At 36.5% G+C, this 25,598-nt stretch overlaps 4 protein-coding genes and 1 long non-coding RNA gene across 5 annotated transcripts; 2 read left to right on the top strand and 3 right to left on the bottom strand.

Annotated features, from left to right (window-relative positions):
- Positions 1-637: 637 nt before the first annotated feature.
- LOC127740648 (uncharacterized) lies at positions 638-3,176 on the bottom strand. The gene is made up of 2 exons (XR_008001355.1): positions 2,707-3,176; positions 638-922 (listed from the first exon to the last, which is right to left on the bottom strand). It is a non-coding gene; the product is annotated as an uncharacterized LOC127740648 (long non-coding RNA).
- Positions 3,177-3,183: 7 nt separating this feature from the next.
- Positions 3,184-4,762, bottom strand: LOC107496021 (NAD(P)H-dependent 6'-deoxychalcone synthase; the record flags this gene model as incomplete). The annotated part of the gene is given in 4 exon segments (XM_021126917.2): positions 3,184-3,364; positions 3,486-3,665; positions 3,765-4,008; positions 4,397-4,762. Coding segments are annotated over 4 exon segments (937 nt in total), but the record flags the coding sequence as incomplete, so codon positions are not given.
- Positions 4,763-7,611: 2,849 nt separating this feature from the next.
- LOC107496020 (NAD(P)H-dependent 6'-deoxychalcone synthase) lies at positions 7,612-9,401 on the bottom strand. Its single transcript, XM_016117225.3, has 4 exons — positions 8,999-9,401; positions 8,495-8,738; positions 8,215-8,394; positions 7,612-8,100 (listed from the first exon to the last, which is right to left on the bottom strand). Exons 1-4 carry the CDS (start codon positions 9,328-9,330, stop codon positions 7,894-7,896), a joined length of 963 nt encoding a protein of 320 aa, XP_015972711.1. The 5' UTR covers positions 9,331-9,401; the 3' UTR covers positions 7,612-7,893.
- Positions 9,402-15,497: 6,096 nt separating this feature from the next.
- Positions 15,498-15,821, top strand: LOC107496009 (NAD(P)H-dependent 6'-deoxychalcone synthase-like). Its single transcript, XM_052252028.1, has one exon. The coding sequence runs from the start codon at positions 15,498-15,500 to the stop codon at positions 15,819-15,821; it is 324 nt and encodes a 107-aa protein (XP_052107988.1).
- Positions 15,822-16,457: 636 nt separating this feature from the next.
- On the top strand, positions 16,458-19,710 carry LOC107496010 (protein FAR1-RELATED SEQUENCE 5-like). Its single transcript, XM_016117216.1, has 6 exons — positions 16,458-18,165; positions 18,433-18,797; positions 18,902-18,982; positions 19,237-19,268; positions 19,365-19,420; positions 19,667-19,710. Exons 1-6 carry the CDS (start codon positions 16,458-16,460, stop codon positions 19,708-19,710), a joined length of 2,286 nt encoding a protein of 761 aa, XP_015972702.1.
- Positions 19,711-25,598: the final 5,888 nt, after the last annotated feature.

Genomic DNA, 25,598 nt, shown 5'->3' with positions numbered 1-25,598 from the left:
AATATATAAATTATAATTTTTTAAAAAATATTCTTTTTATTTTGCTAATATTTTTACTTTTATTATTAAAATTTTGTTAAACACACTAAATTTTTTTTCTAATAATTGAATAATACCTAAACAAACTCATAGTGTCTTGTTTGTTGCATATCTCTATCTATTTATTTTGGGTAGATTTTATCCCGTCTTATTTAATTTCAAATTTCAAATTTTGTTGAAAAATTAAAATTAAATTGAGGAGGATATATAACGTTTTTCTTGGGAACGCTATCAAATATGAGTTTGGAATTTATCTATCTAATACAGTAATAGTGTGATACCTCACATGATCATATTGGAAATTTGGGATCTGTATCATTAATTATTTATTGTTCAAAACTTTTATTTAACTTTTTAGAGGAAAAATCTAATTTACTAATCTTTCTGTTTATTCCTTTATTAACTTCTCTTGCAATGAAGTGCAATTCCTTCTTATTTCCACAATAATTGAATTCAGTTCTTCTTCCTTGATTTAGTGTTAATACACGTTGATAGTTACCTAAACAACAAAGAATCTTGGTTCATCTTTGGTCTCAAACTCAAATAATTAACCGAAACAAGCATTGATGCCAACACATAACATACCAACTCAAGGAGCTTAAAACAACATCTTAACTAACCTTATAATTGAATTTGTCTTTCCTTTTGGACTTTTCATTCAGCAAGGCTTCAATATCCTCTCTAATGAACTCTATAACACCATAATCCGACCCAGCATTGCTAGGTGGATAGGGCCATGTTGTTGATCATTTCCACGATTTACAACTGCAAAAGCTGGCCTTGCTCTTCCATTAATAGGAGTTCCCACCATTTTTTCTTGAACCCTTTTCAGCTCTACTAGCTCCTCTTGGTCTTTGTCTATGAGGATTTGGTCACCCACTAACTAAAGAAAGCCACAACAAACAAAAAAATTAACAAAAACCATGAAATCAATCAATTATCAACAAAAATTTAAAAATACTAGAGCCGAAAATTCAAAAACAGCGGTAGCATAGCAAAGCCCATTTTTATCAATAATTTCAACAAAAACATAAAACTCCTGTAATCTTGTCCATGCTAGAGCCAAAACTCAAAAATCAAATAATCATTCAACAAAAAATAAAAAACACAACATAGCAACACACCAAAGTCAAAACAAATCAATTATTTCTAACAAAAACACAAAATCCCTGTAATAATTTAAAATTGCGTATTTATAAACGTTACAATATTTTTGTAAATTTAAATCTGCGTGTATTATTATAGAAAAAATTATTATAAAAAAATTATGATTAAAACAATATCAATTTAATTTTTATTTTTAAATTAATCCAATTTTTAAAAGTTGTATCTTCTCCTACGTATTTAAAATTAGTTATTCAAAATTAATTAGTACATCATTTTCTTGAAAATTAACCCATTTGAATTCGTACTCAAAGAGAGTACATATAAAAATAGATCAAATTAGATTGATTTAAATTTAAAAAAAATAATAAAGTTGTACGTGTTCAGTTATACGATGAAAAAAAAAATCAAAAACCTTTGGTATGTGTTCAGTTATTATATTAAAACAAACGTGGAATTGATGAAACAGGTAAAATAGAAAAAAATGAAAAAAATAATTCTGTTTCCTCTCATCATGAAATCAGACCACGTAATTTTTCATCCTGATCACATAACTTTTAATCCCTAATATTTTTTCACATAATTAATGTTTTAAATTTTTACACGTAACTTTTCATTTCTCGTAAAATATTATTTCAAGTTTAAATCAATCCAATTCGATCAATTTTTTATATACTTTTTTTGAGTTCTAATTCAAATAAATTAGTTTTTAAGAAAATAATGTTTTGCATGTTGATATATATGATATTTTACGAAAATATCGTAACGTTATATATAAAAATTATCTTGCTTGCACGTATTATGGATACATTCGAGATATGATAAGAAATGCATTTTAATAAATACTTCCATATTTATTTAAATGGTAAATTTTATATTTATTTAATTTAAATAAAAAAATCCCAGCATTCGGAGTAGCAACGCATTCTTTTTCTTTTTCCAAAACAACACTGCATTAAGCAAATCAGCCGATTATCGGTCCAAACTAGAGGTTCAGCGGTTTCTTTCTGATTCTGTCATGAGTGATTTTTAGTGGTGAATCGAACCACTTGTAATGCCAATTTTTGGTTGAACTGGTTCAACCAACTGGTCTAATCCAATTTTGAAAACCATGGGTCAAATAGGAGGCCAGGGGTAGATCTAATACACGAAAGGTTGGATCTTGTACTGGTGTATATAAACTGGTTGACCCTATATCCCTCTTTAGTGGTTATTAGGCTTGTGAAAAATGGATCGGGTTATGTACCTTTCTTACTAGAAAACACCCCACAAATGGAGGCTATAAAGAGAAGGTTTAAATTCTAAGCAAGATGGTGCGAGAAAAAAAAAGCCAGAGAAGTTATTAAAGAAGCTTGGAGCATTAATTTTAGCAGATCAACAATGTATATACTAGCCCAGAAAATCAAGACATGCAGACACGAATTGGTTTAATGACAATGCTCTAGTAAATATAATTCAAAGAAGGTTATAGAAGAATTGCAACAGGAATTAGAATTGCCGAGAGAAGTTGAGAGTGTTGGGGGGCTGAAAATTAAAAGAGCTGGAGAAAAATATAATTCAAACCTTCGTCGTGGTTCTTCTCTGCCTCGCCTCTGGTCCCTGTCCTTGTCTCTATTCTTCGTCAATTTCATTATCATCGTCTATGTTCCTTTTGTTTATATACATCTTCATAGCTTGTCATTTCATTTTCATTTCTTTTGATCAGCAGGTGATAATATCTGTGCATATCAAGTTATATAGGTCTCTTCCGACTGTATCATATATCATTAAATACATCCATTATATTACGCAAAACTTATACAAAAGAATTACAATAAATTAAATCACTTATTGAAGAATGGCTAGAATGCTTCATTCCATCTATAAACTCATTAACGACAAATCAACTACAATAACTCAAATATGTAGACAATAATTTAAAATTAAAGCTAAATATTTAAAACATCAATCAAATATACTTATCCAATCTTAAAACGAAAGGTATACACATGAAAGACACAATAAGTAGTATCATTATTGCTTTTCTCGAGATTGGAAGAAGAAGATCGAAAGCAGCAGGACCGTTCTTCAGTTTTCGCTCTTGTTTGATGTGATTAATCTTTTGGTAGTCATCATTTGTAAGCGAAAAATCAAATATATCTAGATTTTGTTTCATTCTCTCTTTGTTGTAGCTCTTCACTGCAAAAGTCACACCTTGCTCATACAACCATCTAAGACTTACCTATAACCAATTCAAATTCATTACATCATTAGATATAGGTCGAGTTACATTGTAAATGGTTCTATATACATAATGTAAACTCAAAATTGATGCACAACTTTAATTTTTTTTTTTTTTTTACCTGAGCAACAGTTTTACCATGAGCATGTGCTATTTGCTTGAGCAATTCACTGTCCATAACATCATTACTACCCCAACTGGCTCCTTTGGCTCCCAAAGGAGAAAATGCAGTTATCACAATATTCTTGGTTTTGCAATATTCTCTTAGATTCTTTTGCTGCCAGGATGTATTCAACTCCACCTATTTATTGTGTGATTAGTGTGGAACGGTATTTAATTTAGTGATCCAATGAATAAAATCAATGTTTATTTGTTTAATTAATATGAATAAAAAAATTACTTGATTAACTGCAGGAGGAATAGTAGCAAAAGAGAGGAGATGTTCAAGTTTCTTGGTAGAGAAGTTGCTAACTCCAATTGATTTTGTGAGACTCAAGCTGTGGCATTTCTCCATTGAAGTCCAAACACCCTTCATGTCAAATGGCACCAATTCATCTTCATTATAAGGAAATTTTCTTATTTCAGGCTTTGCACTCATTGGACAGTGGACCAAGTAAAGATCCAAGTATTCTAATCCAAGATTCCTGCATGCATACATCAATTAGAATTTATTTGAGTAAATGTCCTTTTCAGTCCCTAACCATTTGTTTGATAGGCTTTTCACCTCCTAAAAAATCTAAAAATTCAAATCGGTGTCTATCTACTTTGATATATGTACATTTCATTTTCTGTTTAGGAATCGAAAAAAGGCATTTACTCAAAATAGATAAGGTCTAGAACGTACATATATCAAAGTAGATAGGAATCGATTTGGATTTTTAGATTTTTTAAGGGGTGGGAAGTCCATCGAGTAAATAGTTAGAGATCGAAAAAGACATTTACTTGAATTTATTATTAATCAATCAGAATTTATTATTCATCAACATATACTTTAATAATATCTGATTAATTATGAAAATAAAATGATCTTACTGGAGTGAGTTTTGTAAAGCAGGGAGAACAAGATGAGGATGATTATCGGAGAGCCATAACTTGGAAGTGATGAAAAGTTCATCTCTGGAATTTATGAGGCCAAGTTGAAGGGCTTCAGCAAAGGCTTCTCCGAGAGGCTGTTCGGAATCATAGATGGAAGCGGTGTCAAAGTGCCTGTAACCGAGCTTGATGGCCTCAATGGCCGCTGCTTTGATGGTGTCGTTGTCGTTTGCTTCGGAGCCAGTTCCAAAGCCGATCACCGGCATGTTGAATGATGATTGTAGGACCACATTTGGGACAGAGACCGCTGCTGGTTTTTCTGTTGAAGACATTGTATAATGTATATGCAACGTGGAAGTGCTAAGATTCTTTCATTATATAGTCCAATGAAGCAGCCATAAGGTCAAAAATATGGTATATATATTTAAGGGGAGTGTTAGGAGAATAATGATTATCTTAAGCAACATGAATAACCACCAATTAAATATAAGTATATTACATCCTAATTTAGTGTTACTTATTAAATTTACTCTTTTAACTCTATTAATTCACATTATTCACATATTGTTCAAGAATATTATTAGTTACCTATACTTGTCCTGTATTTAATTACCTGTTACGTGTATGCATGCATCAGCACGCACGTTTCGTTTTTTATTTGTTTCGTATACAAGCTTAACTCATGTAGATAACTACACCAGGAATATTTATTATACTATATCATCCATTATATATATTTTCTTTTTTTTTTCTTTAGTTAATGTCTATTCTAATATGTAACTCTTAATGTATTCTAATTATAAGTTTTAAGTGAGTCTCAAATCTGTTTTAAGAAAAAAGTTATATAAATATTTTAACTTAATTAGGATTAACTTTTAATTTTTCATTTTATAGCTTTATGTATGTATTTACTATGTTAGATAACATTCAAACTATTTAATTACCTTTTATCTTTTCAGATATTAACTATCTACGTTTAAAATATCATCCGTAATTGCGAGCGTCTCCCCTTCTTTAATAATTCTATTAAGAAATGTCCTTAGTTTAGGCTTTGCACTCATTGGCCAATGGATTAAGTAAAGGTCCAAGTATTCTAATCCAACGGATCCATAAATGATATTATGGACCAAAATCACATATAATATTAGAAATTATATAAAAAAATTATATAATATAAGATGTATTACAAAAATATATCGATATAGAATATATTTTAAAATAAAAAAATATGTGTATACTTTTTATTAACGAAGTGGTCGAATCTTTGTATCATAAAATTCACCGATAATAGAATTTGTGTCAAATTTTTCAGTAATTTTTTTTAATATAATTAAAAGACAATTAGTAAGAAATTCATCTTTTATTTTATTTCTAAGTTATTTTTCACAATATTCATAGTTGAAAAAGATTTTTTAATTGTAGCAGTTGAAACTGAGAGAATTAATACCAAATAAATAAAAAAAGACGGCCACAAAAAGAAAAAGAATTCACTTTATGAAATTTGAAAATTTTTATTTAATTAATTAATAATAATATCTTTTTCAAATTTTTTAATACTGTTACTTACTTTTTAAATATTAAAAATTATTAATATTTAAATTAGGCTGAATTTTTATTTATACTAAACTAAATAATAAATAATTTTTTTAAAAAAATTAAATTATACATAATAATTTATTACTATTAAAAAAAGTTGGGGGACCAAGACTATCATTTACTCCCTGATGTCCGTCCATGCAGTTATCATTCTGACTAGAATTAGTTAGCTCAACACTGGAATCTTTAATTACCCCTTTAGTACTGATGATTTGTAAATTTCTGTTTTAAGTACGAAAAAAATTGTTTTTCTTATAACAATTATTAACCAAATGACGAATTCGGTTATAATAAGTGCACAACATATAAAGTATTTCCTTTGCTATAGTTTTTAGAAGCTTGTTTACCTCTGAATTTCTATCTCGTCTTTTGATCCACAATTGCAACCATTAATACAAGTTAAACAACTCGGAATTATACGAAAATTTTTTAATTTTTCTTAAATAGATTTTAATTTAATAAAATAGTAGTAACAATAAAATCATCTTGGCGAATAGCATCTTTCAGCTCATCAACTATGAAACACATTTTCATGCGAGTAGCAAATGTTTAAATCATTTACAGAAGTGATCCATATCACGTTCTTAACAATTTCTAGATTAAGAGAGATTGATCCAAAAAAGAAGAAAACTATTGCACCGATCCTTAGCTTCGAAGGTAGCTATAACTTCATGCTCAGCAAGTTTTATAATTGATCCATCTAGAAATTTCATCTTATTCTTAGATCTGAGAGCTTCATCATCAAAGAGAATATCTTAAAATGCCCTTTAAATTCCTCGGGGTAATTAATTAATTCCAAAAGCCCTTAAAGCGTAGTTCTTAGTTCCTTCCTAGTCCCTAACTTCTTTGAATGCTATACTATAAGTCTTTCTTCTAACTCTATATTACGTAGGCCTCAAAGTAAATAAGAAGAAAGTAATTAATCTTTTTGTAGATCTTAGATCTGAGAGCACACCACTGTCGCCACATATCATGTGACCACTGATAATAATTTTGAGGTGTGAGTTGAAGAGATATCAACAAAATGCTAAGACTTTTGCCATAATGGAAAAAAATAGAGACTAATAAAATTAGAAATGAGGGAAGAACCCGATCTGATAAATTAACTTTGAAACTGTGAAAATTGGGCCATAAAAACAACAAATCGCCAAAATCCGCAACAGAATTAGTAGAGTTGGCAACATTCATGTCATAAAACGCTATTGAATGATCGTTTGAAACTCTAATACCATATAAAATGGTACCTGTCTAATGTTGCAAGCTGTTGAGAGAAAAAAAGAAAAGTAAGAACTAAAGCTGATGATAAAGTTTTAACAAATTTAAAATTGAAGAAGAGAGTGAAAAAAGGTTCGAAGAAGTCAAAAAAATTTTGAATAATGCTTTATACATTAAATGAATGAAGCATCACATTTTTACATTATAAATACACACCTACCCTATATATTTGTACAAAAGAAAAAGATAAACAACTAATTTTCAACTAATTTTAACAAATTCTAACAAACTTACTAACCGTACAAAACTAAAAACTTTTTAACAATTTTCTGTATTTATATGTATTTCAATTTAATTTCAATTTCATTTTCAGGTTCTCACATATTATATTACAAAAGCAGAGAGAAGAGATCAAAGTTAAAGATATCCATTACGCAAAACTTAATTATACAAGAAGAATTACAAATTACTCACTGATTGAATGATACTTCATTCCACTTATAAACTCAATAACAACACAAATAAACAATAGTTACAATAACTCAAGACATAAACAATAATTTAGCTCTAAACAATAACAATATATACTTATTCTCTGAGAATAAATCCTTTTATTTGAAGACTATTGATTCTTCTATTAGATGGCCATGCACGCACAAAACACAAAACATGAATGAATGTGGTATCTAATTTTCTCCATCCCATAGAATATCAGAAAGATCGAATGTAGCAGGCCCGTTCATTTTGCGCGTCTGTTTGATTTGATTAATCTTTTGGTAGTCATCATTTGTAAGCGAAAAATCAAATATTTCGAAGTTCTGTTTCATTCTCTCCTTGGTGTAGCTCTTTACTGCAAAAGTCACACCTTGCTCGTACAACCATCTAAGACTTACCTATAACCAATTCAAATGCATTACATCAATATAATTAGATACACCAAGTTACGTTAAAAATGGTTCTATATATATAATCTAAACTCAAAATTGATACACAACTTTTTTTTTTACCTGAGCAACAGTTTTTCCATGAGCATGTGCAATTTGCTTGAGCAATTCACTGTCCATAACATCATTACTACCCCAACTGGTTCCTTTGGCTCCCAAAGGAGAATATGCAGTTATCACAATATTCTTGGTTTTGCAATATTCTCTTAGATTCTTTTGCTGCCAGGAAGCATTCAACTCCACCTATTTATTGTGTGATTCGGTGTGGAACGGTATTTAGTTTAGTGATCCAATGAATAAAATTAATATTTATTTGTATAATTAATATAAATAAAAAAATTACTTGATTAACGGCAGGAGGAATAGTAGCAAATGAGAGGAGTTGTTCAAGTTTCTTGGTAGAGAAGTTGCTAACTCCAATTGATTTTGTGAGACCCAAGCTGTGGCATTTCTCCATTGAAGTCCAAACACCCTTCATGTCAAATGGCACCAATTCATCTTCGTTATAAGGAAATTTTCTTATTTCAGGCTTTGCACTCATTGGACAGTGGACCAAGTAAAGGTCCAAGTATTCTAATCCAAGATTCCTGAAGGCATGCATCAATCAATCATAGTTTATTATTATTCATCAATGATGCCTTCTCAACATATACTTTAATAGGTGGAAACTTAGGTGTAATTGATTTCTTGTAAAATTTATAACTAAAAACCATTAGATGATTTGACTGATTTGACTAAATTTTCTTCTAACGGCTCTCGACTATCAACTTCACACGAAGTCGACTGCACCTGAGTTTTCACCACTTTAATCATATCTAGTTAATTATAAAAGATAAAATGATCTTACTGAAGCGATTTTTGTAAAGCAGGGAGAACAAGATGGGGATGATTATCGGAGAGCCATAACTTGGAAGTGATGAAAAGTTCATCTCTGGAATTTAGGAGGCCAAGTTGAAGGGCTTCAGCAAAGGCTTCTCCGAGAGGCTGTTCGGAGTCATAAAAGGAAGCGGTGTCGAAGTGCCTGTAACCGAGCTTGATGGCCTCAACGGCCGCCGCTTTGATGGTGTCGTTGTCGTTTGCTTCGGAGCCAGTTCCAAAGGCGATCACCGGCATGCTGAATGATGATTGTAGGACCACATTTGGGACAGGGACCGCTGCTGGTTTTTCTGTTGAAGACATTGTATATGTCACAAATTGGATGTAGTAAATGTTTTCTAATAATAAGAGTATCAATGTAATGTTGTGGTGCTAACTAATAACTAAGTGCTATATATATAGTCCAATGAAGCCACCTGTTACGTGTATGCTTGCATCAGCTAGCACGCACTTTGGTCTCCAAGATTAAGTTTTGTAGATAATTAAGTGGAATATGCTATATGTATTTACAATGTTAGATTACATTTTATTAGTTTTGGCGGCTTTGCAATTATTGGGCAATGGACTAAGTAAAGGTCCAAGACTCCTCCTCTATGAATCAATCACCAAAGTTTGTTAGTATTCAACCCAGTCAATGGCAGCATAGTATACGTGTTTGTTTCACGGCTGACACGTGTCACAAAAGAAAATTGCACATACAAATTTTAAATTTGACAAATAAAGGGATGTACGGACTACTCTCTTAAAAAGACAACATTAAAGACAAACTTTTTAAAACGGCTTCAAATTTAAAACGCATTAATACTCCTAGGCTTTTTTTTTTGGATAGATTAGACAATTCGCAGACATTATATCACAAATTCACATCCCCCTATACTCCTAGCTTGTGAAATTGGCGAATTGCTATTTAATATTTGTTTCTGATTTTTTTTTTTGTCATGATATGGGCTAGGAAGTCTGACCCACACACCCAGACACTAACCCACCCTAATCCAACTATTAACTTAATATTACAGAACCTGACTCTCTCTTTGTAAAACCTCAACTAACATTTATCTACCCAAATTTAAATTAAACCACAACAACCAGTGCTCCTCATCACTTTTTCTATAACCAAAGCAGCTGGCTGAAGAAAAAGAACGCTCCGATTTGTCGACTGAAGAGAGAAGAATTTCAATAAGGATGTAAGCTGCAGATTTGAAAAGTCCCGTCAGCATTGGCCCGTAAAGAGAAAGCTGGGTAACCAACTTTGATTAGTCCAGACGTCAGCTCACTCATCCGCTTAAACAAGTGTTAGGAATTCGAATTTTGTCTGTTAGAAACAAAAGACTGAGAAGAGGAATCTGAAAAGTGTATTATTCAGCTTGATAAAATGTACAATATACAAGGGGTATTTATAGGTGCTAGATGAATCAACGTAATAAAGACATAGAATCTTACAATTAATATACAGATATGCTATAAATATAAATGATACTAATACGATACTAATATGATACTAATTAATTCTAATGATTCTCTAACATCCCCCCTCAAACTCAAGTGGGAGCTAAGGATACCAGCTTGAGTTTGGATAACAAAGTCCGGAAACGAGTCGGATGATGAGCTTTCGTGAAGATATCAGCAGTCTGATCCAGTGTTCCAACAGCAATGAGACGAATAGCATTAAAGAGAATTCGTTGCCGAACAAAATGACAATCAATCTCAATGTGTTTGGTGCGTTCATGAAACACATCATTATGGGCAATCTGAATAGCACTGCGGTTATCACAAAAAACATCAGTAGGAGTGGACTGAGGAGCACCCAGATCTTCGAGAAGCCAACGAACCGAGAGAACCTCAGCAGTGGTGTCAGCGAGGGCACGGTATTCAGCTTCTGTGCTTGACCGAGCGGTGAAGGTCTGCTTCTTAGCACGCCAAGAAATGAGAGCGTCGCCAAGGAACAAACAGTAACCAGTAGTGGAACGACGATCAGTGGGATCACCAGCCCAATCAGCATCGGAGTATGCCTGTAGTGTCAAAGAGGAATGAGCAGAAAAATAAAGGCCATGAAATAGAGTGCCTTTGACGTAGCGAAGAATGCGCAGAACTGCCGCATAGTGAGTAGTACGAGGAGCTGACAAGAACTGGCTGAGAACATGAACTGGATAGGCAATGTCTGGTCGGGTGACAGTCAAGTAGACGAGACCACCAACTAACTGTCGCAACATCATCTCCAGTAATGATCATGTCATCAACATATAAAAGTAGAAGGACAACTCCTCGTTCACTTTTACGAATGAAGAGAGCATTCTCATGAGGACTAGAAGTGAAACCAAGATCACATATGGTAGAGCTGAACTTGTCAAACCATTCACGAGGGGCTTGCTTAAGTCCATAGAGCGCCTTGCGAAGGAGACAAACCTTACGAGAAGGACAAGGATATCCCGGAGGTGGTTTCATATAGACTTTCTGTTTCAAGTCCCCATTAAGAAATGCATTCTTCACATCCATCTGACTGAGAGACCATTTTTTAACTGCAGCAATGGCAAGAAGAGCTCGAACAGACGTAAGGCGAGCGACAGGGGCAAAAGTCTCTTCATAATCAATACCATACTCTTGCGTACAACCTTGAGCAACCAAGCGGGCCTTATAACGATCAATAGAGCCATCAGAGCGAGTCTTGATCTTGTATACCCATCTACTGCCCACAACTTCCTGATCAGAAGGAGGATCAACCAGATCCCAAGTGTGTGCTTTTTCAAGTGCCTGTAATTCTTCTTGCATTGCTTGTTGCCAATTTGGGTTTGAGGAGGCTTCTCTGAATGTCTTAGGTTCATGTTGATGAAGAATAGTAGAAAAGCAATGGTAATCAAGAAGATGAGGAGGTGGATTCCTTACCCTAGAAGAACAAGCAGGAGGAGGAGGCATGACGGTAGGAACAGGATCATCGTCCGGTCTGGATTCATCGGGAGATGGAGAAGGCGGAGGAACAGGAGGCTGTGGAGGGTCACTCGAAATAGAACCTGTAGAATCATCACTAGGAAAAAGATCAACATTGGGGTTAGTAAACAAAGGTGACTGAGTAGTAGGAATCGACTCAAACGATGAGAACCGAGAAAACATGTGGTGCTCCCAAAAGACAACATGACGAGATATACGAATACGTTTAGAAAGAGGATCCCAACAACGATAACCCTTGTGTTCAGTGCCATAACCAAGAAAACAACACATACGAGCCCGAGGTTCAAGTTTACTATGTTCATGAGGCTGAAGAAGAACAAAACATACACAACCGAAAACTCGAAGAGAACTGTAATCGGGTGGGGTATGAAAAAGACGCTCAAAGGGAGTAACATTACCAAGAACAGAAGAAGGGAGTCTATTGATAACATGAACAGCAGTAAGAACAGCTTCACCCCAAGTACGCTCAGGACACGAAGAAGAAAGGAGCATTGCACGGACGGAGTCAAGAATGTGACGGTGTTTGCGTTCAGCTCTACCATTTTGTTGAGACGTACCAGGACAAGAAAACTCAGACAGAGTACCCTGTTCTGCAAGAAAGGCTAAGAGCTTGGAATCACGGTATTCCATAGCATTATCACGTCGGAAAACCTTAATGGCCTTGGAAAACTGAGTTTGAATCATAGTAGCAAAGTTGATATAGATCTGAGGTAACTCATGGCGATTAGTCATCAAATAAACCCAAGTAAAACGGGAATAATCATCAATGAAAATGACAAAATATCGAGCTTCGCCCATAGAGGCAATGGGAGCGGGGCCCCAAACATCAGAGTGAATGAGATCAAAAGGAGAGCAAGCAAGAGATGAATTATTGTGAAAAGATAAAGCAGGTTGTTTGGCAGTTTGGCAAGAAATGCAATCAAAAGATTCATTTGGAACTTGACCTAAAACACCCTGAGACACAAGAGGACGCAGTTTTCCTAAGGAGGTGTGGGCAAGACGTTGATGCCATAAGTGAAGGGTAGAGGAAGAAGAAGCAGCACAGAGATTTGGTACAGGAGGAATATGAAGACTTTCGAGTTCAAACAACCTTCCGACCTTACGTCCAGTCCCGATGATCTGTCCCGTCCGAGGATCCTGTACACGACAACCAGAAACAGAAAAGGTGACGTCAAAACCCAGATCAACAAGTTGACCAACAGAAATAAGATTGAAGTTTAATTTGGGAATGTAGTAAGTATCAGGAAGATTAAGAGATGACTGAGATATAGAACCCTTGTATGTTGCATGCAAGAGGGAGCCATTTGCAGTATTAACAGAAGGTCCATTTGTAGTTGCAGACATGGACGAGAAAATATTACGCAACGGAGACATGTGATTAAAGCAACCCGAGTCAAAGTACCATTTAGAAGTACCTGGAGGGGTCGATAAAGCAGCAGGGGTATTACCAGAAACAGAGAAAAGACGCTGTAGAAGAGATGCAATATCAGATAGAGAGACAGTGGTAGGTTCAGTAGTAGCAGCAACAGCAGAAGCAGGCGCAAGACGTGGAGGACGAGTAGGACATGTAGTAATCAAATGTCCCGGGAGCTTGCAATAACGGCAGAACAACTGTGAACAATGGTAGCTAATTTGACCTTTCTGGTGGCATGTGCGACATTCAACAGAGGGACAAACGGAGAAGAGGTGCCCAAAGCGGTTGCAGTTTCGACAGAATTTATCCTTTCTGTCTGTGGCAGCAAAATTATCTGACTTTTCCATAAAAGAGAGCAAAGAGAGGAGAGTAAACTGCGATTTCGAAGCAGAAAATGAGAAAACGGAGCGCGGAATCGGAAAGAGCTCACCCAAAAACCTTAGGGAGGGTCCCACTTGCCCGCCACGTCAGCGCCACGTCAGCAGACACGTCAGCAAATGAGGACACGTGTCAGCACCTGATAGGAGGGAGGGCCACGCTGGCAGTGAGGTGAAGGCACGGGTCAGGCGCGGTTCGGGTCGGGCGGCACGGTTCGGGTCAGGCGATGCGGGTCTGCAGGGAAGGCGTGATCGCGACACGTGGCACAACCAGGAACGTTGGATTGGCGTGCGAGATCAACGGCTGCTGAGACTCTGGAAAAACAAATTACACAGGTGGCCAGCTTACTTCCGGCGGCGCGTGACGGCGCGTCCGGTGGAGTCTGGTGGCGATGTTGTCGGCGTTGGAAAGCCGGCGAAGAGAAGATTACAATGATGCCGGAGGTGACGAACCAAAGCGTCGGAATCACAGAGAAAAATGAGGGCAAAAGGGCACGGGTGGAAGCTGGAAGGGAGAGCAACCTGGTCGTGGCAGCGTCTTGCGGCGGCGCGTGGAGGCGCGTCGGGAGGCGGATGGCGGCGTTTTTGGTTGCTATGGAAGCACGGTAACAAGACGAACAAGATGGGTATGGGAGTGACGAACCAAAGCGTCAAAAAGGCAACAAAAAAGGAGGCCAAAAATGACTGTCGGAAAGGGAAAATCAATAAGTCTATGAACGAAAATTCATTGAAAAAAAAAAAATGCCTAAGCTCTGGATACCATGTTAGAAACAAAAGACTGAGAAGAGGAATCTGAAAAGTGTATTATTCAGCTTGATAAAATGTACAATATACAAGGGGTATTTATAGGTGCTAGATGAATCAACGTAATAAAGACATAGAATCTTACAATTAATATACAGATATGCTATAAATATAAATGATACTAATACGATACTAATATGATACTAATTAATTCTAATGATTCTCTAACATTGTCTTTTACATACAGTAATTTATTGGCCAGCAGCAGACCCTTAAATGTAGCTCCGATCCGCGATGAATTATAGTTCTTGACCTGTTGAGCTAAGAAAGTAAGAAATATTGTGGGCTGCTTCGTTCCTTTGTTGCAGGTTGATAGCAGCTGGTTCCTGGGAGTGATGGAAAAAAAAACTAGGGCTGCCCCACTCTTCTCGCCTTCACGAAAGTCATCGAAACCCTCCCTCTCTTCAAGTCCATTAATACCAAAAATAAATATTTGTATATAATATATATATTATTCAATTTATTTTTAATATTTATTTATATTTTATATTAATGACTGATGTTAATAATTAATTTTAATATATATTTATCATAAGATTACTATTCCATCATCTATTATTCTATCTCGTGACCACCATTCCGGAGAAAAATCCAATCTAATAATAATAACTAATACGAAAAGTGTGGATTTAAATAGAATCAAGTTTATTTCATTTTTCACCCGAGGTAGAGCCCGACACAATTCCACCTAACACACACCCTAAACTTGGACTGCTCCACCCACTTACAACAAAATTAATGCTCTTTGCTCATATTTACATGCATGCATGCATTCCATTTCCATCCCGTTTATTTATTTTTCACCTATATAAAGGGGTGCAACTTTTACCTTATTCATTCATTCCTAGCTTATTATTGCACTACTACATTACATACATACTACTCTAATTAATTTAATTTCTCAAATAATTAAATCAAACTATATATTAGACATGGCTGCCGTTAAGGTTCCAACGGTGGTGCTTCCCAACGCCTCTGGCGAAGTGAGTATGCCGGTGATAGGGATGGGATCAGCACCTGACTTCACATGCAAGAAAGACGCTAAGGAGGCCATCGTTGAGGCCGTCAGGCAAGGCTACAGGCACTTCGACACGGCCACCGCCTACGGCTCCGAGCAGGCCCTCGGAGAGGCCTTGAAGGAGGCTATTCAGCTTGGTCTCGTCACCCGCCAAGACCTCTTTGTCACTTCCAAGCTTTGGGTCACTCATAACCTTCCTCACCTTGTTCTCCCTGCTCTCCGTAAATCACTCCAGTAAGAATTCATATTTTTTATGCTGCTTCCTATCATTAGACAACCACTATAAAAAAATGGAATCACTAGACAATATTAAAACACTTTTCAATAATATAATTCTAGATGATATAATTTAAGCAAAACTCTTTGTTACTTTTCAATAATATAATTACTGAACTTCTGCTTTTGACGAAACTGTGGCTGGTGGAAGCTGGGTTACCATCCCCATTTTTTTGCTGACTTCGAATTAGGTGCGTTGGATTAGGTAAGGTCACCTCCCTCCGACTCCGACAGTGCATTTTTTATCCGTTCAAGCTCAACCTTTGGTTGTCATCAAGGTATCTCCGATTAAGTTTTTTTGTTAATCTAGATTAGTTTAATTTTGATGATAGTCTATGCCTTTTCAACGATTCTCTGTTTACGGTGTTGGGTTGCTATTCTGGAATTTGGATATAAAGTAACATTGTCCAGTTCTATGTTGTGGCTAGGTTTGGGGAATTGAAATTAAAACCTAATACTGGGGTCGTAAACAATTGGGTTAGTTTAATTGGATTTGGTTCATTTAATTTTACATGCAGCTTAGTTTAACTTCCCTTCGTTGCTGCCATTGGCTCTATTTATTGACATTTTTGGGTAAAATTATGGCAGGGGTTAAATTATGTCCATAAACGAGGATGATGTGAAGATTGATTCTGATAATGATTTAGGTGATGATTTCGATTATCAACCGAATGCAGAAGACGATGCTGAAGACGACGATGTGGATTCGCTGGATTCTACTAGCAAGAGTGAAGAAGTTTGTGGTGTAAAAAGAATAGCAGATTTAATGGTGGAGGATATTTGGCACCTGGAGTTTAGGACAGAGGATGAGGCCTGCCAGTTTTATAACGCTTATTCTTGTTGGCATGGATTTGTAATGAGGAAGGACGACGTGGTTAGGGATAATCAAGGTAGAATCATTAGCAGGCAACTTGTTTGCAACAAAGAGGGCTGGAGGAATATGAGGTATCTCCATCTGGATGATAGATCAAGAGAGGCAAGGTCACTAACGCGAACCAAGTGTCCAGCTCGGCTTAGGGTAAAGCTTGACTACAGCTGCGGTAGATGGAAGGTATCATGTTTTGTCGAATCTCACAACCACGATCTGACGCCACCCCAATTTGCGCATCTGGTTCCGGCCAATCGTCGTCTCACTGTGACTGATAGAGTCCAAGTGGAAAATCTTCATAATTTTGGTGTCAGGACCTGCCATATTATGGGGTATATTGCGTTCCAGAAGGGTGGATATCGTCATGCTGGCTTCACACGGAAAGATTTGTACAACCACATCGATCGCTATCGTCGGGCAAAAGTTAAAAACGGGGATGCCAATGCGGCAATAAACTATTTGATTGGCAAGTCAAACAACGATCCACTGTTCTTTGGAAAGTATACGTTCACTAGTGACGAAAGGCTGGAGCATATTTTTTGGGCAAATGGGCAGTCAATTATCGACTATCACTACTTTAGAGATATTGTTGCCTTTGATTCAACCTACAAGAAGAATAAATACAACAAGCCTTTGGTCATTTTCTCAGGATGCAATCATCACGGACAGACTGTTATCTTCGGCTCCGGCCTACTATCCGACGAAACCACAGAGACGTATAAGTGGTTGTTGGAAACCTTTGTTGAAGCGATGGGTGGGAAAAGTCCAAAAGCAGTAATAACTGACGGAGACCTTGCCATGCGAGATGCAATCAAGAATGTTCTGCCTGAAGCGACCCATCGGTTATGCGGATGGCATCTGCAGAGAAATGCATGTGAAAATATAAAGAATCCTAATTTCCTGCGCGATTTTAAGGGTCTTATATACGACAACAACGACCAGAGAGACTTTGATCGGAGATGGGCAGCCATTTTGGATAAGCACAACCTTGTTGGCAGTACCTGGATGGAAAAGACGTACGAAACTCGTGAGATGTGGTCCCATTGTTTCATCCGAGATAAGTTTTTCGGTTACATAAGGACGACATCACAGTGTGAAGGTATAAATTCTCTCATCAGATTTTATGTTAATCGCAAGAACACCCTCATTGACTTCATGCATAACCTGGATAGGGCCTTAAAGGAGTATAGAAACAACGACTTAATAGCTGACTATAAGTCTCAATGCTCAGAGCCATTGATGATTACCTCGTTGGAGGTATATGAAAGATCTGCATCATGTTATTTCACGCGAAACATTTTCAAGGAAATTCATAATGAGATTCAGAGGGCAGGGGCTTTGAATATAATGATACTAAGCACAACCTTGGACAAGGTAGAGTTCAGTGTGACTGCTCTCGGAGACCCGGCCAAAGATCGACGGGTGGAAGTCGATAGAGGTAAGAAGCTGTTCTCATGCTCGTGCAAGCTGTTTGAATCACGTGGTATTCCCTGTAGTCATATCTTCTGTGCCATGAAGTTCGAAAACATACTTGAGTTTCCAGATTCGTTGATATACAAAAGGTGGACAAAGAATGCAAAGAACGAATTTATTAGCACAGAAATGCATGTGAATGATGACATCGAAAGCGTCTTAAAGTTTTGAGTTGGAGCATTGGCATCGAATTGCAACAAGCTGTGTGATATTGCTTGCAAGGATCTTGCAGACTTTGATGAAGTCCAGTCTGAACTTGTCAATTTAGTTATCCACTTGCAGTCACGCAAACAAGGCAAGTCAACTCCTAATGTTAACATGGAAGGCATCAACGATCCATTTGTTGTCAAAAGCAAAGGAGCCCCTTCCAAGAAGTCTTCTTGGAGGAAGAAGAGAGCATGCTCTAATTGCCACAAGTACGGTCATTACTACAAGCGCTGTCCAGATCTGATGCAGCATAGTGTGGAAGGTAACCATCGCGATCGATCATACGGCAATGCATCAGCCAAGGACTCAAGTTTTAGTCCAGAGAGGGTTGCTAATTCTTCGAGGTCGTTCTCAATTAAGTCCGAACACTACTCAGGACCTAATACCAAGGTACGATTTGTTTATTCTAAATAGGCTCCTGCTGTGAAAATCTTGTTCGGTGTGTGTCCCTTTAAAAACCATTAAACTATGTGAATGCTCCTCTGTTTGGGCAGCCTTTTAAAAAGGGTGGAACAAGGAAGTTTACGGCGACAGGTATGAGGAACCGGAAGGGTAAAGACAATACTTTTGTTGAGGTAATTTTTTTGAATATAAACATCTAATTTCCGTGTCATGAACTGGGTAAATTAATGATGATCTCGGACTTCTTGTCTAAAAAAAAAATTTATAAAACAGCGGAGCCTCCATGAAAGCAGCGAATCCATTGACATCGCGTCTATGAATGGTGTTTTCAATAAAAATCTCTACTCGTTAACACAGGTGTGATGCGTAAAACTCCTCTTAACCACTTTGCGATGAATGACTATTATGGTTTTATGCATGATTATAGTTTCTGATTGGGGATTATGATGTTATCAGCAGGTGAAGGAGTCACAGTAGGACAAGAGACATTCATTCAAGAACTATGAATGCGTTAATGATGTTGTTGATGATAAATGTGACACACGACATGTGCAGATCGATGTTCGAGATCCGTTACCATCGTCACTGCCTTGTGGCAACAAACAAGGATCGTACATGGCATTGTTCGCGTCGATGCACAGGACACTTTGACCATTTCAAGGAATTAGTCTTCTGAATTTAGTGCAATGCAAGTATAATTGGTTCTAAAAGCATGATCTATCCTGATTTACTGACCGCAATGTATTAGTCACTGCTTGGTATTGAGGAGTTTTAAGTTGTAGTTATTTACGTTAAGTATGAATATGTCAATTTTGGTGATAATGATGTTCAATAATATGTATGTGATTTGCTTACAGTGCTGTATTCTCGTTGCAGTAAATTGCGGTTGACTTTTGGGTAACGATTTGCAACCATTGTGATTATGCATTTCAGTTGATCAATTAGAGTTGTGTAAATTGATTTTTTTCCCTACTTAGTCCATTATGATGACAATAATGTTGAATAATATGCATGTGTTTTGCTTACATTGCTGTATTTTAGTTGCAGTTTATTGTGGTTGCATTTGGAGTAAGGACTTCCTACCATTGTGGTTATGCAATACAGTTGAAAAAACAGAGCTGTGTTAATTGAATTTTTTTCCTTTCTTATTGCATTTGATTTACCAACCAAATTATTTGATTGAATGGCTTGTAGTTTCCAAGGTTGAATTGTTCTTAGATGGTTACGAATATCTTTTGTAACGTTGAGGTTGTGAATCTACTTTGTTATTATGGATTTCCTGTATTCATTGAAAATTTTATTTAAGGGAAAATGGCACACTGCGTATGAAAGCAGTTTGAAATATATATAGATATATGAAGCAGAGAATTCGTAAACACAAACACATTTTTATTCGCTCATATCATAGTTTCGATTGTTAGGTTCAATAACATTTTGAGGTTGTTAGAGTCTTACATACTGACAGAATTTAACACTAGAAACAATAAATGTTTGAAACACTGCGGACATTTCCTTTAAGTTGTACAATAACGAATCTTTCTATGTTATCAGCTACTTGACTACGGCATGACTTTACTTTGACAGGCAGGGTTTTCCTTCCTGGGATTGAGAGCTTGAATATTTCCAGAATGTAGTCATCCAGCATCCATAACATTTTGACTATTATGAACTGATATTAAGAAAACTCATCACGACAACTATACACATTAGATGAATCAAAAAAATCAATTAATTCAGTAAACCTAAAAAAAGGATCCACGAAACTGCTAGTTACCCTTTAGCCTTTGGGTTCTAGGTTCTTCATCAATTTCCTTTCCCAGTGTTCCACCTACATACACAACAACAACCTATGTTAAATATAAGTATATAAATTCAAAGAAATACATCACATGGACCAACCATACATTAGTCAGATTATTTTAATAGCTCTACTGCATGCACCCAAACACCATCCGAGACACTTGTACTCTAAATTACAACAAGAAGCATTTTTTTTACCTCTAGACGGATTCCTTCCGTGGGAAAATGAATCGGTACCGCAGCACAAGTGCCTAAGTTGGTTTGGGAATGGTACTTCTCATTTTCACCATCTTCCTGAACTCTTGGGGGAGAAGCAACGTCATCTGTTCCCTTCGCGCATCCTCGTCGTGCATTGAGATGAGATATCGTTAGTTAATATTTTGCTTTTTTCTTCCGTGCATAAGTATGTGGAAAAGGTACCGCGGTCGTAAGTACAACTATTCGTGAAACATAGACGGAGTTCCGCTACGTATGAAAATTATGAATTACTCAAGACAAAACCCAAGGCAGTATTATCGAGGTCTGTAGCCGATGACATGTTGTCGAACTTTAATTTAGTGTGTCAAGCCGACTACAGAAGATGTTCCTTGTTCGGCTAAGTGGGAAGGAGTATCAACTCCAATTTTGTCGGAGCTACCAACGGGTGACGGAATGAAAGTCAGACGGAGGAATGTAGATGATAGTGTTTGGTTAAATGAAGGTTGGTATGCACTTCCTGAGTTCTTAAGACTAAAGCATGGATATTTTGTGGTTTTCAAGTACATGCTAAATCCGTATACGAATTAATTGTGATCCACTTTGACTGATGCAAAGTTTGACTAGTCAAGTTTGAAATGTTTTCATAACGACCAGCAGGAAGTGATACGGAAAATCATTTCCCACATCCGGTGCTCGTGATGGAAACGGATCAACCTCGAAAATTCAATCATCTATTCACTCAGTAGGGTCATAAGGAATTCATCATGGATTTACTAGTGCAAAAAAAAAACAACAAAATACCCATGCCTTAGCGCTAAGAAACCAACAACTCCATACCAACTTTCATTCAAACAGACACGAGCATCTATATTTTTTCTCAGTCAAAAATTTTTCCCGTCACTCGTTGGTATCTCCGATAATATTGTGTTAAAAGAGCCTAACCAAGTAACCCTGAAAATTTTATTCACATTACAACCATCACGCCGTTGTCTTACCTTCATAGTTAGATTTGTTGGCTGCTTTGGGTTCGGTTATTGAGTGGCTTCACATGTGACTGCAGTTTCCAGCATCCGAACGGCGACGGCAACCACATGGCTGTCAATTTCATCGACCAACGTGCATCTTGGATTACAAAAGTCCACCCAGCAACAATTGGAATGAACACTGCTTCCCGAACACAAACTGAAATCCCAGATAGACACATCAGGTATAAAACACTCAATAAGTCATTCATCAAATCAATTATATACATTAACAACCATGCTCCAACAAAATCATGTCCAAATACACAACCTAATATAATGACTTCACAAATTATTCCATAAACCGAGAAGAACTTACCATCGTATCGACGATAGAGCCACTTTGATTTAGCGAGAAACAACCCATCCTGTGAGACGATACAGGGCATCCATGATACTACCACTAATTGTGGCTATTTGTGGAATTAGGGAAAACCTCAACCGAACGAGCGTTGATGGGGTTGAAGACAATCTGCCCATTTGTAGAACCCTCGCTTGGTGTTGGATAGAGTGATCTTGGATCTGGATAAAGTCTTATCTCATTAGGATCGGCAATTTGTGGTTCTCGTTCTTCTCTTCCAGATCCACCTCTTCTGATCTATGCTCTGGACCTGCAAAATGAAACCACATGACCCCCACTGCAAAGTGAATAAGCCCACACCACCCATTGGCCCAACCACCTTAAACAAGTCCACCTCTGAAGACCAAGACCAAAAATCACAACGCAATAACCCAGCCCACGTACCACCCATTGGAACCACATAGCTTTACTCCATCAGCTGGCTCCCCCATAAACAAAATTGGCAGGCAAGCTTGCAGAGCTCTGCCAAGCATGTCCCCTGCACCCACCATCATTGCCACTTGTCAATATCCCATTCAATCTGTATCCTTTAATCTGTACCATATAATTTTCCCCTTAAGAAATTAAAAAAAAAGGCACACAAAATAATGCTAGACCAGTGGCCTAGCTGAGATCCAAGCCCAACCACAATAAATTACCCACCCTTGAGTCATTAAAAGAAACTACGGTTGGGCTATTTTACTCATTGATTGGGCCGAATGAAGTTTTTTCTATTCTGTTCATGTATCAAAAAGAAAAACAGTTTTCATTAAACCAACTTAGAAAAAAAAAACAAAAAAAAACTAGTGACATACGGCTTCATTCAAACATTACCGGTGTTTTCATCTTTCTCGATTTACTTTTTTTCTTTAACATTTTAAGGTCAAACCAAACCAATTTTAAAAAAAAATCGCACCCTTAAATTGTCAATTTAAAACCCAACATATAAAGAGAGTTCCACCTACAAAAATATGAGGTTTTGTTGTCTTCCTCACCTATTGGGCCAGATTTTTTTTTATTTTTTTGTAAAGGCCAACAAAGTAATCAATTTATCCTGGCTACACTTCAGAAAAAAAATTAAGGCAACTCTGCCATTTGTACTTGGAAAACTAATTTTTGTCTAAAAAAGTTAAAATGGAAAAGTCAATTAAAAAACGAGCAGAAACCTATAATATTTGCGAATGCGATTCAGTTTTAGTCAATACCAAAAGTTGTTTTCAACTTAATAACACCCAAAAAAGGTCAATGTAATTGTTCAACAAACAAGAAACATATAATACTTTCTAAATCCTACGGGAAAAGTCTTAGCATGAAATATTATGACAAAGATGTCAAACACAGGGGCTAAGCGCCTTCAGCCACTCATCGTTATGCATCCTATCTGCATCGAACCTGGATGATCGTCACTGGCTCCTTTGATATCACCTCGAAGACCCCCACACCACCTGGCTTGAAGTTGCACAATGAAGCAAAGTTCTCCCATCCTCCAGAAAAAACGCCGAAGCTACCATCCCTTTTTCCACTGTACCTTGTATATGTAGCTTCGACTGTATGTGGCCATGTGTGAGGATGATAGGGTGCCTCTGACCAGTGAAGTGATTGAGATGAGGGACGTTCGGCTGATTATAACACAAGAAATTTCAGTTAGTATTAGTTAATTTAATGCTTACTTCAGTAAAACAATATTTCAACCAAATTGTTGCAACAACTTAACGCTTACCAATAACCGCGATGACATCATGCGAGCAGTTAAGTCCATCACAAAGAAAGGCCACTTGCTTTTGACCTTTGCGGCAACCGCTCTAGCACTGGCTGAAGGAGGGATGTTGATACACTTTGCAATTTCGTAATTACCAGTCCTTACATATGGTGGTTCTTCAGGATCACGGAGCTGGTACGAGTTCTCAATGCCACCAAAATCGAAAATCCTGACTTGGAAAGTGGAGTTTCCTTTGTGTGTGAAATATAGCATGGAGTCCAGATTGATTTTGTACATCTGATAGAACTCCTCCCAGCCTCAAGTCAATGCAATTTTGCCACTTTGGAGTTGCGTCCAGAAGCACCGACAGGGGTTATTCCTTCTGTCAGGCACAACCAGGTCCAGGTAGGGGGTACAGTTTGGTAGCCCATCGGGAGTTATAGGTAATGACTGTTACAAATTGGTGAAGTTCTGTCAAAACATCGATAGCATTGCAAAAACTCTAAAATTAAGAGGTGTTAAGGAAACGGATGTCAGTTACCAGTTTGAACATTGAAGGCCTTATTACTGGCTTTAGAAACCTCATCTTGTAGCTCTGTGTCGTACCGTTATCAATCTCTTGGACTCTCTTACCCTTGTCCTTCGAAGTCGTCGTCTATGGCAAGTGTCACACAATTGCCAAGTTCAAAAAGGAACAAGGTCAGAGTACATTTAAAAAAACCCATACAGTCGAAGCTTCTGATTTAAAATCAACACACATGCATGTTTTTGGAATTGGAAACTAAGTGGTTCAATTTTTCCACACACAGTGCAACTATATTTTGTTGTAATGGTTTACTGTCGTGATCTATTGAATCTTTAACAGAATAATCTTAATCAAACCTAAATGAATAAAATCCTTTTCAAACGAAGAAATCAGAAACCCAAATCAGTCCCCCAATCATTTAAAAAATGCTTAACCATCTTAATTTGATTTTACTACGATTGCATTTTTAGTAGATTGACACTACATGCAGATGATGATTAACAACCGACCACTATCAGGAGAAGAGTGAGGATAGAGTTTCACCTTGTTTGACATATTCTCCGAGACGAAGCTGTTGGAGTTGATGCCTTCAGCAGCAACTTCTGTGTTATGTTGGGGTTCCTTTAAGGGTTTTTTTTGAAGGAAGACAGAAGGTGAATACTGATTAATGAAGGATACTTATGTTACACGCTTGTGAATCAAAAGAAAATATAAAGTAAAAAATGAGGGGTTAAAAAATGCGGCGTTTTTTTTAAAAAAAATTAGTGAGTAATTTAGCTACTTAAACCTTGTGGTTTTCAATAATCTCCAACAAATATTCTGTTCTATCCCAATAACTCCCCGTAAATCCCTCTCCTTTGAAGTTCGTTTTCAACGAAATACTGAATAAAATTTAATTTAACTTCAAAAAAAAGAAAAGAAATCCTAGGAAAATGAAATTATTAACTGATTGCTATTAACTGCATTAATTTATGCAAAGTTGCTGGAACACATTTTAATATTTAAGTAAAATAATTAATTTAATAACTCGGTTTATACGTAACTACTCCTATTTCCTTTGAAAATTAAATTCTTCAACATTTGATCCTATCGAAATTAATGCTACATTAAACTAAAACCGCTAGAAACTCGAAACAAACGTTTTAAAATTTTTAAAATTAAATTCAGTTTTTTAAATAACCTGATTATTGGGTATCTTTTTTTC

Source organism: Arachis duranensis, chromosome 7 (genome assembly GCF_000817695.3).
Source record: "Arachis duranensis cultivar V14167 chromosome 7, aradu.V14167.gnm2.J7QH, whole genome shotgun sequence".
In the NCBI taxonomy this organism is placed as follows: domain Eukaryota; kingdom Viridiplantae; phylum Streptophyta; class Magnoliopsida; order Fabales; family Fabaceae; genus Arachis; species Arachis duranensis.
Note: the sequence above shows the minus strand (reverse complement) of the source record. Positions and strands in the feature narration are given on the sequence as shown.